This window comes from Dipodomys merriami, unplaced genomic scaffold (assembly GCF_024711535.1).
Source record: "Dipodomys merriami isolate MVZ:Mamm:240054 unplaced genomic scaffold, mDipMer1.0.p SCAF_37, whole genome shotgun sequence".
Taxonomy (NCBI): Eukaryota; Metazoa; Chordata; class Mammalia; order Rodentia; family Heteromyidae; genus Dipodomys; species Dipodomys merriami.
Genome location: NW_027205270.1, coordinates 13,171,344 through 13,184,895, shown reverse-complemented (window position 1 = coordinate 13,184,895; position 13,552 = coordinate 13,171,344). Strand labels below are relative to the sequence as shown.

The 13,552-nt window shown below is 42.0% G+C and overlaps 1 protein-coding gene and 1 pseudogene across 2 annotated transcripts in view; one reads left to right on the top strand and one right to left on the bottom strand.

Annotated features, from left to right (window-relative positions):
• LOC138804704 (lactosylceramide alpha-2,3-sialyltransferase) overlaps positions 1-13,552 on the top strand; it is a 52,234-nt gene that overhangs the window by 15,818 nt on the left and 22,864 nt on the right. For both annotated transcript variants that reach the window (XM_069989148.1, XM_069989149.1), the window contains exon 2: positions 12,428-12,551. In XM_069989148.1, coding sequence (XP_069845249.1) covers positions 12,428-12,551 — 124 coding nt within the window. The remainder of the gene's footprint in view (positions 1-12,427; positions 12,552-13,552) is intronic.
• LOC138804705 (F-actin-capping protein subunit alpha-1 pseudogene) lies at positions 5,676-6,516 on the bottom strand (annotated as a pseudogene).

Sequence of the window (13,552 nt, the reverse complement as noted above, 5' to 3'; positions counted from 1 at the left end):
CCTCCCTCCCTCCCTCCCTCCCTCCCTCCCTCCCTCCCTCCCTCCCTCCCTTCTTCCCTCCTTGTTCTTCCTGCTTGGATGATAGAGCAGAAGCTGACCATATTCTAATTCCAGTACTTGAAGAACAGAAAATGACAGGACATCCATAACATCACAGAGCTGCTGTGTTAGCCCGCCTGCTGATCTTAGACTTCCTGTACTGAAGGGAAATAAACCCTGCCTGGTTCAAGGCCTTATTGATCAGGTTTCTCTTACACACAACTAAGTATAGCCACTCCTGTCTATACTCCAGCCTATACTCCAGAGGATTTTCCCCCTTTCAATGGAATTTTCTGACTTGGTGGCCCGCAGATGTTTGAGACTCAGCAAGGCCAACTGACCTTGCTATCACTGCTATCACTTCCTCCTGCCCTAGATTGATAGGGCTCTGCCACCTCCCTTTAACTTGTTTTTCTTCCTGTCCTCTTACTCCTTCAGCTCTATCTGCTGACCTGGCAGTGCAGCAGAAGCTCTTGTCCTCTGCCTCACCCCATCTTCCCAGAGGCTGGTAGAGGCTCATATAACTTCTCTTACCAACTTCTCTCTTCCTTGACCCCACCGCTACCCCTGCCTGCCCTAGGGATTTTTGTCCTGCTTGTTTCATCTTCCCCCAGATCTCCAAGAAATTCCACAAGTGCTCTGGTAGCCTTCTGCTATCTTGCTCACCTTGATGTCCTGCAACTCAAGAGAGAATTGAAGCTATGGCCTGGACTTACTGGGAGCCCTCAGGCTGAAAGGAGCTGGCATGCAGGTCAAGGAGCTGAGCCAGCCTGTGATCTCTGATTCCCACAGGAACATAGGTGTCAGCTTCTGCCATCTCTGTGGTGATCCCAGTTTGAGGGAAGGAGCCAAAGACTTTAAACACACACACACACACACACACATACACACACACACACACACACACACACACACACACACACACACACACACACACACACACACACACACACACACACACACAAAGATGGTATACAGAGGGGCCATTTTATAAGTCAAATAATGAGTACATTTCTTTTTGGACAATATCACCCCTTCCTTCTTCTCTTCCAGTTTTTCCCTCCTGTCCTCACCCACAAGTTGTATTGTTTATTTTCAACGTGGTTTCTACTGAGTACCAATGTTGCATTTGTCCACCCTATCGTCCTACATTTTTGTGACCCCCTTACCGCTCCCCCCAAAACACAGAAAAGCGAACAAACAAGACAAAAAAAATTAAAAACTTCTTGTTTCCATTTCCTGGAGTTCATTTTGATAAATACTATTTTATATGAAAAGAGGCATGTAGAGATTGCACCCCTTAAGAGTCTCACTGTGTATGAATGCCTAGAGATCTGTATAATTTATCATGTATTTTAGATCTACCTTCTGCATATGAGAGAACACATGTCCTATTTGTCTCTTTTAGCTTGAGCCTGAGCCGTTTGTCCCCCGTCATTCAGCCACTGGCTGGGGAGAAGGCAGATGTACAAAAGGGAAAGCTTTGTGCTGTTAGCAGCCAACATTTACCATGCCTGCCAGTAGGACCACCTTCCCTCCTGGCTGCCTCCCACCTATAGCCCAGTCCTAAATTTTCTTGGCCATTTGTAGTCGTTTGCTCTTCTCTTCATGGTAGCCAGGCCTCTGTGGTGGGCTCATCCATTCTATCTGAAGCTGGAGCTGGAATCTATTGTACAGTTCCCATCAGCAAGTTTAAGGTGTGTCCCCAAGGCTGACTTTTCCCTGAGGTGAGTCTTTCTGTCCTGTCATCTTTGTTTCTTTGTGAATGCACTTGGGTCATCTTAAAACACAAAACTCCTTGAACAACTGTTTGCCACTTCCTGAAGATGGTAGGAAGTGGTACCAGTCTAGATGCAGGAGAGACAGTGGTTCATGTGCCTTGTGGCTTAATTTACTTGGTACTGCTGAGAAGGGCTGGATGGCCAGAAGGACATTTTGCCAAGCCCTAATCCACATTTTGAGGTGTTTCCCGAGCACTGTTGTCTGATTATTTATCCTCTCAAGTTCATCATCACTAAGCTATAAAAATTGACTTCCACTCCTATTTCTGTCCTTAATTGGGACTCAGATATCTTTGCATGGCCATCTTCCTGTTGTCAAATCTCAGTAGATCTACACTCCTTTCTTCTTTCTCTTACTCATGATGGTTCTTGGGTCTTCCTCCCTCCTGAACCACCACTGAAGTGAGTGCCTAAATCCTGCCTCAGTATCTCAGGGAAGTCTCTTCTGATGGGAAACACTTTCACTCTCAGAAACCTCCAACCCCACAGAATGCCCATCACTACCCTAGTAATGTCTAAGCTATGCCTGTCCACCTTCCAGACAGCCCACACCAGCTATGATGGTTTACACATTGCTCTCTCAACCTCAGAGTTTTGTTTGAAACGGTATGTGCCCTGGCATGCCTTCATTATTTAAATATACACACATGAATGCATACATGCACACATGTACGCACTACCTACTGTTTCAAGTCACATGTTCCAAGCAACCCTGGGAAGGTGGATATGGAGGCCAAAGTGGACAGATGTAGGTTGGAATTTTCAGTTACTTTGAATACCCAAGTATGTCCTTGGCAGGTTAAATGGAGATGACAATCTGATTACCTGGATGCTTTTAGGATTCCGTGAGATCAAGTGTAGACATGTTCTTTCCCATAAATGTTAGTTCCCTTTCCATTCTTACACCAGTAATTATCCATATGCTTATGGTTAATCTGACAGCTCATCATATATACTGCTTTGAGGTGACTGTTCTACATGGTAGTACACACTTGTAATCCTAGCAGTCAGGTAATAGAGGTAGGAGGATTGCAAGTTTGAGGCCAGCCTGAGCTACATAGCAAGACCCTGTGTAAAAGAAAAACAATATCACACAAACATACACACAAAACAAAACTCTAGCCAGGTACTGGTGGCTCACTCCTATAATCCCAGATGCTCAGGAAGCTGAGATAGAATAATTGCCATTCCAAGCCAGCCTGGGCAGGAAAATCTGTGAGACTCTTATCTCTGAGTAACTACCAAAAAAAACCCCTGGAAGTGGAGCTCAAGTGGTAGAGTGCCAGTCTTTAACAAAATAGCTAAGGGACAGTGCCCTAGTCCTGAGTTCTAGCCCCAGTATCAGCACCAAAAAAAAAAAAAAAAAAGTTCACCAATGCGCTAAAACCTGCCCTTATATTTCTTTTTTCTTTTTTTTTTTTTTTTGGGTCCAGTCGTGGGGCCTGAACTCTGGGCCTGGGCGCTGTCCCTCAGCTCTTCAGCTCAAGGCTAGCGCTCCACCACTAGAGCCACAGTGCCACTTCCGGCTTTTTTCTTTTTGCTTATGTGGTGCTGAGGAATCAAACCCAGGGCCTCAGGCATGCAAGGCAAGCGCTCTACCACTGAGCCACCTTCCCAGCCCGCCCTTATATTTCTTTGTTGTTGTTTTTTTAATTGGTCGTGGGGCTTGAACTCCGCCTGAGTGCTGTCCTTCAGCTCTTCAGCGCAAGCACTCTACCACTTGAGCTACAGCACCACTCTGGCTTTCTGGTGGTTTATTGGAGATAAAAGTTTCACGGACTTTCCTGCCCGGACTGGCTTTGAACCTTGATCCTCAGATCTCAGCCTCCTGAGTAGCTGGGATTACAGGCATGAGCCACCGGCGCCCAGCCCTTATATTTCTTTAAATCAGAAACTTAATAAGATTTTTTTTCCTCATCAGACATATAGACTCTTCTTTTTTCCCCCCACAATCTGCTTGCAATTGGCTAGTTTGAAAAGGGTAAAATGTATTTATGTATTTATTTTGAAATAAGATTAACATTTCACAAGTAATATATCCACAGCCTCTACTATTGTTTGAACAGTCTTGAAAAGAAACTAGTTTAAGACAAAACATTTCAAAAATCCTTTAATATCCCAATGCAGTTCTTCTTTTCCTTAACAAGAAGTAAGCCACCAGGCAAAAGCAAGACAGTATGCCCAGATAGTGTGAATGACAGATATTACAAATATATTTTATTTGAAATAAAAATAAATAAAAAATAAAAATAAAAGAATATATTTTATTTGAAATAAAAATTTAAAAATGTTTACATAGCTTTCACTTATACGGTCACTTGACTGTATTACAGAGCAAAAACAAAGCTGAAGCACAAACACCCTGTTTTGACAATTATATGGAGACAGGTTGGAAGATACTACTTGCTTTTCAAAACACTGACCTTCCCTCAAGGCCTGGTCATAGAAGTATAAACAATGTAAATGAATCCACCATTACTAGTTGTCATATCTGTGTTGCCTGCATATTCAGAGATCATGAACATACCTGCCAATATACCTGGGAATAGTTGCTTTATCACAGTTACATGAGTTCTTGGCAGGTTGGATCAAGGAAGAAGTTATTTGGAACACATTTTATACCTATTTAGAAGAAAACACTAGTTTTCCCTTAAATAACAGGTTGCAATAGAAAGATACTGCCTGGAAGGTATCCTTTCACTCGGGTTCATTTTCAGTTTCTGTGATTTACATAGATGTCTGTTTCATTTGTTTATATCACAATCCTGCCACAAAGTCTTAGAGCACAAGATACCTATTATTCCTTCAAAAATCTGCCTTTTTCGAGTTTCATATTCTTCCACAGCCATAATATGTCAGCAATTCTGGGAGAGGAAACAAATACATAAATGGGCATAACTCTACTAAAAATGTACATGTTTCTAACTACAAAGGTACTTGATGAGAAGAAAGTGGGAGAATGAAAAAAAAAAAAAAGAAAGCATGTTCATGTGTAGGGAATGTGGTTCAAGTCTTTGCATTTAAAGAAATAAGATCGCCCAGAGAAGCTGAGGATAGTAGAATTTCCAGAAATTTTCCTCTTCCCCTCAAAGTAGATCTGAAAAGCCCCAATCTAAGCATCTGCAAACTACATTTGTGAGATGCTATAGATGATGATCAAAGCAGAGGAAGGATGAATGTGTCTTCCATCTAGCTAGTTTGTAGCATAACCTCTTTAGCTGTTGATGGATCAGTAGAAACTACTGAAGGTACCAGAAGTGTTTTGGAAAATTGGGGCTAAAAACCAAATAAAAAAAAAAATTGTACTGACTGTATTTTTGTTTAAATCAATAGCAGGAATTCATGAGTAGGAAAATTTTCTATACGGAAAAATGACTCCAGGATATATCACTCCATTAAATGTAGCAGGGGGGAAAAGGTTTATACAAGTAGTTGGGCCCTAGTGGCTCACACCTGTAATCCTAGTTACTCAGGAGGCTGAGATCTGAGGATCACGGTTCAAAAACAGCTCAGGTAGGAAAGTCCGTGAGATTCTTATCTCTAGTAAATTATGCTCACGTTGAGCTGAATAGCTCAGGGACAATGCCCAGGCCCAGAGTTCAACACCCATGACCAACCAAAAAAAAAAAAAAAAAAGATTTATACAAGTAGATATAGTGATAACAGAGAACTACAAGATAGAAAATGCAAAAAAAAAAAAATCAAGACAATGCAATAGGTTCACCAGTTTTTCATGAGGCTAGAAAATCAGTTGACTTTGGTAGCCCTAGCAAAATATCACTCTTGTTTATAAATCATTTATCATATGACCACATTGAATCCTCTTCACATACTGAAGAATCCTGTAGTCAGCTTTTAAGCATTCTACATTTCTTTGCCAATTTTGTAGCTGAGTATCCAGTCAATTTTGGTGCTAAAAATTTCAAGTTGCCACCTTGAATGTGGTATCAGACATTAATAGTTTTCACTAATTGCTGTCAGATACTCATTTTCTGCACTCTGAGATTTTAATAAAGTCTAAAGTCCTTGACAGTTTGGACTTCATTAGATGCAATTATTGAATCTTGTGCATCTTTATAACTAACCAGTTGAACATTGCCATCTTCATATTAGTGAACCTGAATCTTTAGCACCGCAACCAGCTGTGCTATAGGTAGTATGATTGTGAACTTCCACTCTCATCTCCAAGAACCATTCCAGAAGATGTTAGGCTGAAACTTGTGGCTTCCAATACACATAATTATAGTCTGTTGCCCATCTATAGTTTAGCATAAACAGTATAGAAGCCATTGGAATAATGATTTAAAGCACTGTCACAGAATTCTCTCCAAGACTTCAAACCTTCATCTCCTTCCTCTAGCTAGGGAGATGGGGAGAGTGGTGTCACTTACTTCTCTGTATAAGTGATCAAACTTAAAGGAAATTTTGTTCCTTAGATCTAAAAATCTGCTATTACCCAGGTCACCGTGCTCTGTTATTAAGACCTAATCTTTATATTCTTCTATCTTCACAAGTGAGAACTGATCCATGTTATACTGGACAAATCTGCCCCTTCCCTAAGGAGATTGTCATCATTAAGTAGTAGCCAAACATCACTGAATACTTCATTAGACTCCCTTGGAGATGCATGGGTGATGAATTTAGCATCTCTCTGTACCTTCTCCTCATCTAGCACCCGATCCTTGAAGTCAGCCATCTTAGATTGCTCCTCATTGAATCTTTTTTTTTTTTTGGGGGGGGGGTCCGGTCATGGGGCCTGAACTCTGGGCCTGGGCGCTGTCCTTCAGCTCTTCAGCTCAAGGCTAGCACTCTACCACTTGAGCCACAGCGCCACTTCTGGCTTTTTTGTTTTTGCCTATGTGGTGCTGAGGAATTGAACCCAGGGCCTCAGGCATGGAAGGCAAGCACTCTACCACTGAGCCACCTTCCCAGCCCAATCCTCACTGAATCTTGATGGCAACTATGTAAACTTGGAGGTCACATTGAAGAGGGTTTTAGTTTTAGAAATGCCAGGGTGAAAGGAATAGCCAATTTAACCAAAGTACAGGTTCTGTTCCTTTTGACCAGAAAAGCCTCAAGCAAAAGTTCCTCACAATAACACCAGAGGTTGGCTCTAGTGATGGTGAGGGCAGATGCGTTCCCACCTTCTTCCTGAAGATAGCTGTCACTGTACCCAAATACATTTCCCAGGTACTTGACTTATTCCCACCCTGCCTAGAGAGGCAGGGAGGGGGGGCGGTGAAGTCAGAGTTATGGGATGGTGACTTAGCCACTGAAGTGGCTTTAAATGACCATGGGAAACATAGACTCTTAAGAATCCATAACATTTTGATATGTGAGTAGGAAAATACTTTTCTGTGTCAAGATGAAGCCATTATGAGAGTTATTGCCTGAGGAACCTCAGAAAGAAGAGGATCCAAATGGATAGACTCAGGAACTTAGAAATTAAGGGGGGAACCAGGAGGGAGCCATGAGGCAGAAGGCAGGCCAGCTAGCCCTCGTTACAGCTGGCAAACAGAAGTCTGGAGGAATGCCTGACTCTTCCACGGCCTCTGCAGCCCTCAGGAAATGAGTAACTTACCCAGTAAATAGATACTGGATGCCCACTAGGTGGGCAAAGCAAGGACCCCTGCTTGCATGGAGTCTACGGCTTAGAGGGAAGACAAGATAAAAATTATACTAGGTTTGAAAGTATGAGCAACTTGCCTCATGATGACAGGTGTTATAATATAGAAAGATACATCCGTATAAGCAGTTTTGCTAGGCAAGGTCCTTCTGTAGTTGTCTCTTAACTCAAATGGAATTGACTATTACTACTGGTTGAATTGTGCAGGCATACCTCTGGCTAGAGGTAGTTTTAGTATGTGAAGGTGCCTACACCAGGCTGCTTCTCCAGGTGACATTGCTATGGGAAGTGGGAATGCAAGCCCTCTATCATTTTTTTTGTTCCTTTTTTCCTTTGAACTGGTACTGGAACTTGAACTCAGGATTTTGTGCTCTCACTTGACTTTTTTTGCTTTTGCCTCACAGCTGGTACTCTACTACTTGAGCCACACCTCCAGTTCCAACTTTTTGCTGGCTAATTGGAGACAGGAGTCTTATGGACCTTTTCCTACCAGGGCTGGCTTCAAACCTCCATCCTCAGATCTCAGCCTTCTACATAGTTAGGATTACAGTCATGAACCTCCAGTGCTCAGTTTAATCATTCTTTCTTGGTCTATTGATCCACTAACAAGTTCTTGGGGAGTCTGTGATACTTATGCAGAAGGGAATTGACCAGTCTCTGCTGAGCAAACTGAACATGCTGAGTGTGACTATGCTTTGATTTGTCTCTCTATAAATGTATATCTGTCCAGCTCACTAGACATGTGATCATTTCCAAATGAACTTCCCTCTGAAAACCTAGGAACTTCGTTTCTGAGGGTTTTTATGAGACAAGGTTTCACTATGTAGTCCAAGCTGTCCTAGAATTCTTGATCCTCCTGCCTCTTCCAGCCAAGTGCTGGGATTACAGATGTGAACCTCTACACCTGGCTTTGTTTTTTTTTTTCATTTTTGGATACATGATTTGAAATATCATCCCTGACACACTGAAGAGATGATCTGGGATTTCTAAAAAAAAATTTTTTTATGCTAGTACTGGAGCCTGGCAGTTTTTATCCATTCGAAGCTGGCACTCTACTTCTTCTGGCTTTTGCTGGTTAATTGGAGATAAGAATCACACTCACTTTTCTGTCTGACCATGATCCTCAGATCTCAGCCTCCTGAGTAACTAGGAGGCATGAGCCCCCAGAGCCCAGCTCTGGCTTCTGCCAGACACAGAGCAAGTTTCCTGGATGCTCACAGCTGCTGCTGGTATTACATGTCGACTACCCCTCCTCCCTCATTGCTTGCTGCCTTCATTGCTGCTGTCGGCAAATTGAAAGACTACTTTTGTCTTACAGTCTTTTGCTAGCACATCCCAGGATCACAGTTTAACAAGAAGCCAGCTGGCAAGACAGAGTCTGCAAAATGTAGATTACAGGTTTGTAGTTTTAAGAAGCAGGCCGAGCCAGAGCCAGAGCCAGAGCCAGCAGGGCTGCCCACTGCACACAGATGGAAACTTAGATTCTTTCTCATTCTCTAACCATGGCCTGCTTTGTTCTCTGGAGGTCTATCTGGGTATGAATTGAGTGTCATTCAGACAACTCAGTACACCTCAATTTTATGCAAGTACTGCCTACAGTAGTCTGGCGGTTCCACTTGGCTGACTGTACATTAGGTAACCACAGAGTTGTTTCTGAAAGCCTTCCAGGGCCTCGGTTGCTCTAACTTTTCATTTAAGAATTCAGTAGATTCTTCAGCAAAGGTTTCCTAATAAGGTCTTTGGCACTATTGTTTGAAACTATGGGAACAGAGGGAATATAGTGATAAAGAATTCTTGCAGTCTAGAAATGGTAAAATTCTTGATTCACAGAATTAGAGTCAATAGAGAAGTTGTTTAAGGTAACAAGGAGTGCTTGGTAAGAAAGGAGTATTTGACTCTCACATGTAAGGCCCTGACTCTAATCTCCATCCCTGCAAAAAGAAAAAGAAAAGTAAAATAGAATATAAACAGGTATATCCCTTAGCATAAATGTTCTAAAGGAAAGGTTTCTTTTCTTTTCTTTTCTTTTCTTTTTTTTTGTCGGTCATGGGGCCTGAACTCTGGGCCTGGGCGCTGTCCCTCAGCTCTTCAGCTCAAGGCTAGTGCTCTACCACTTGAGCCACAGTGCTACTTCGGGCTTTTTTCTTTGTGCTTATGTGGTGCTGAGGAATCAAACCCAGGGCCTCATACATGCAAGGCAAGTGCTCTACCACTGAGCCACCTTCCCAGCCCAGAAAGGTTTCTTTTAAACTTTTGATAATCCCATTCCTTTCTTCATGAGTCACTTTTTACTTTTCTTTTTTTTTTTTTTTTTTGTTCTGTGCCCCTCAGACTGCCCTTTCATGGTTGTCCCTCCATCCCTTCTCTATAACCATGGCACCCACCTGTCTGCTGTGGATTTCTGTAATTCTAGTATGTCAATAATGAAGTATATATGGAAGGATTGTGATCCAGGCCATCCTAAACAAAAAGAAAGCTTATCTCAAAAATAGAGTAAAAAGGGCTGGAGGCATGGCTCAAGTGGTAGAACACCTGTATAGCAAGTACAAGGCCCTGAGTTCAAACCCCAGTACCACCAAACCAATCAAAATGAAACAACAGGAAATGGTACTGTGGCTCAAGTGATAGAGTGATTGCCTTGAGCTGAAGAGCTCAGGGACAGCGCCCAGGCCCAGAGTTCAAGCCCCATGACCAAAAATAAATAAATCAATAAAAATGAAACAAAAATTTGTTTTAATCTCTTTCCATTTCTTTACAGATAGTACAGTATCAGCTGGGTTCTGGTGGCTCATGCCTATAATTCTTACTTACTGAGGAGGATGAGTTCTGAGGATAACAGTTTGAAGCCAGCCTGGGCAGAAAAGTTCATGAGATTCTTATCTCCTGCAAACTGCTTGGCAAAGGTTGATAGTGAAACTGTGGCTCAAGTGGTAGAATGCTAATCTTGAGCAAAAGAAGCTCAGGGACAAAACCCAGGCCCTGAGTTCAAGCTTTAGGACTGGCACACAAACAAAAAACAAATAGTACAATATCATTCTTTCTAATGGATGAGTAAAATTTTATTTTGTTTTTATACCACATTCATCCATTGAGGAACATGTGGACTGATGCCATAACTTGGCTATAGTAAATGACCATGGTTGTGCTGGTATCTTTCTTGTATCATGATTTGTAATCTTTTGGATAAATGCTCAGGAGTAGAAATGCTGGGTCATAGGATAAGTCAGCCTAGAGAGACAATACATGTTTTCCTTATATGTGGAAGCTAGATTTAGCTTATAAACTTACAAGTAAATATATTGGTGGTATGCAGGCCCATACAAATGTACTGCTTGAAATATGGTAGATTCAAGGGAGAACTCAAATAGTGTAATTCCTTAAAGAGGCAAAAATAAACACCAGGAAATGGGTGCTTGAATGGGGTGGTGTGGGGTCAAGGGGAAATGGGTAGATGACCAAAAAGGAGAAGAGGAGAATACAGTCAATAATTCAGTGTATATCCTACAAAATTAAGAAGAGTGAGGTAAGGGGTAGGTAGGGAAGATGGATGAGAATGTTGAAAGGGTTGACACTGATCAGGATGCATTGTATCCATAAACTGCTGTGTCTTTTTTTTTTTTTTTTTTGGAGGGGTGTCAGTCCTGGGATTTGAACTCAGGGCCTGGGCACTGTCCCTGAGCTTTTTTTCTCAAGGCTTGTGTTCTACCACTTGAGCCACAGCTCCACTTCCGGTAAACTGCTTTGTTAAATAGCATCTCCTTTGTACAACTACTTAAAGATACTTTTTAAAAAATAAAAAAATTTTAAACCCACAAATGTTAGAAATCATACAATATTAATCTTTTGAAATAAGAAAAGAGCCCAGAACAAGATGAGAAGGCCTAGCTTGTTAACATGTCGTGTTTAATTCATTAACATTTACTGTGCTGTGTATCACGAGCTCATTCCTTTTTGTTGCCAAATAGTATTCCATAGTGTGGATATAATCGCATTGAAGTCTCTTTAAGCAGGCACTGGTGGCTCATGCCTGTAATCCTAGCTACTCAGGAGGCTGAGATCTGAGGATCATGGTTCAAAGCCAGCTTGGGCAAGAAAGTCTGTGAGACTTTTTTCCCCCTGATCCTAGAGCTGGAACTCAGGGTTTTGTCACTGTCCCTAAGCCTCTTTATGCTCAAGGCTAGCATTTTACTACTTGAGCCACACCGCCACTTCTGGCTTTTTTGAGTAGTTTATTGGAGATGAGAGTCTCACAGGGACTTTTCTGCCAGGCTGGCTTTGAACCATGATCCTCAGATCTCAGCCTCCTGAGTAGCTAGGATTACAGGTGAGCCACTGGCACCTGACTTGTGAGACTCTTATCTCCAATGGACTACTCAGAAAAGGCCAGAAGTAGTGTTGTGGCTCAAGTGGCAGAGCACTAGCATTGAGCACAAAGAGGCTCAGAAACAGCACCCAGGCCCTGAGTTCAAGCCTCAGGACCAGCAAAAAAGAAAAGAAAAGAAAAAAAAATCTCTTTAAGGCCAGGCACAATATCTCACATCTGATATCTTAGCTACTTAGGAGATAGAAATCGGAGAGTTGTGGTCTGAGAACAGTTCAGACAAAAAAAAGCACAAGACTTTATCTGAAAAAATAACTAAAGCATAAGGGCTAGAGAGGTTAGATGCTGATGGCTCATGCTTGGAATCTACTCAGAAGACAGGATTAAAGTTCAAAGCCAGCACAGGTAGAAAAATCTGTGAGACTTGCAACTCCAGTTGACCAACAAAATGCCGGTCTGAGGGTGTGGCTCAAGTGGTAGAGCAGCCATGAGCAAAATGCTAAGCAAGAGGCCTTGACTTCAAGCCCTGGAATAAGGAGAAAAAGAAAAAAGCTGAGAGCATAAGTAACATGCTTGCCTAGAAAGCACAAGTTCCTGAGTTCAAAATCTACCTAACACTTCTCTCTCCTCCCACCACTGTCCTCATCTCTCTCTTCACAGAAATGCCAAGCGAGTACAACTTTGTGAAGCTAAGAAGTGAATGTTCAAGGCCCCCCCTGCAATGGTACACCGGAGCCCAGAACAAGATGAGAAGACCCAGTTTGTTGTTAAAGGACATCCTCAAGTAAGTGTCAGCCCCTGGGCCTTAACATCCCTATTTAAGCCAATGGTATGGAACTGGAGAACAATGCAATGAGAACCCCAGAGATGGCCGAGGCTGGAAAAGCATATTTAGTTAAAGGATCATTTAAAGGCTATCATGATTCAGTGTGTAGATGGAGTGGTTTATGTGTGCATCTGTATTTGGTAGAAGCACAGTGCCTGGCAGACCTTCATTCTCTCCTCCTGAGCTTGGATGTCCCATAGCTTCCAGCACCCTGTCTTTTATGCCATTATTTAACAAAAGAGAATTTTCTCCCTAAGCTAATTTAAGTCCCTTACAGACACTTGAATACCATTAAATATTGAATACTAAAACATATGATAGGTCAGCTGATAGCCTAATATGTGGTAGGATTAACAAAGGAGAAATTTGTCAAGTTTTTGGTATGAGCCAAACCAAGTCAGAAATTCTATAGATGTCTGAAGATGTGAATTATTTATTTTTGGCAGTGCTGGAGTATGAACCCAGGGTCATGTGCTTACTAGGCAGATGCTCTACCACTTGAGCTGACCCCTAGTCGTTTTGGATTTTAGATATTTTTCAGGAAGGGTCTTGCATTTTTTTTCCCCTAGAGCTAGCCTCAAACTGATTCTCGTGATCTTGGCCTCCCTAAAGTCTAAGATTTTAAGAATGAGCTTCTGCATCCAGCCTTTTACCTTTAGATAAAGCCAGGTGTGTTTTCTGTAAACCCAGTACTTGAGAAGCTAAGGCAGAGGGATCAGCTTGAATTTGTGGTTAGTCATTAGTGAGTGAAGGGCCACAATGGACTACATATAAGACCCTATCTCAAAAAAACAAAAGAAGAAAGGGAGGGAGGAAAATCTCAAGATAAAAAAGATAGAAATCCGACCTTGAAACCTACTATCCAGCCTCAGTTTACTAATTTTAACGCATGTGTAAAAGGGGAAAGGGTGATAAAAGGAAATTTGTTTCAAGACTTATATCACATTCACCTCTTTTTG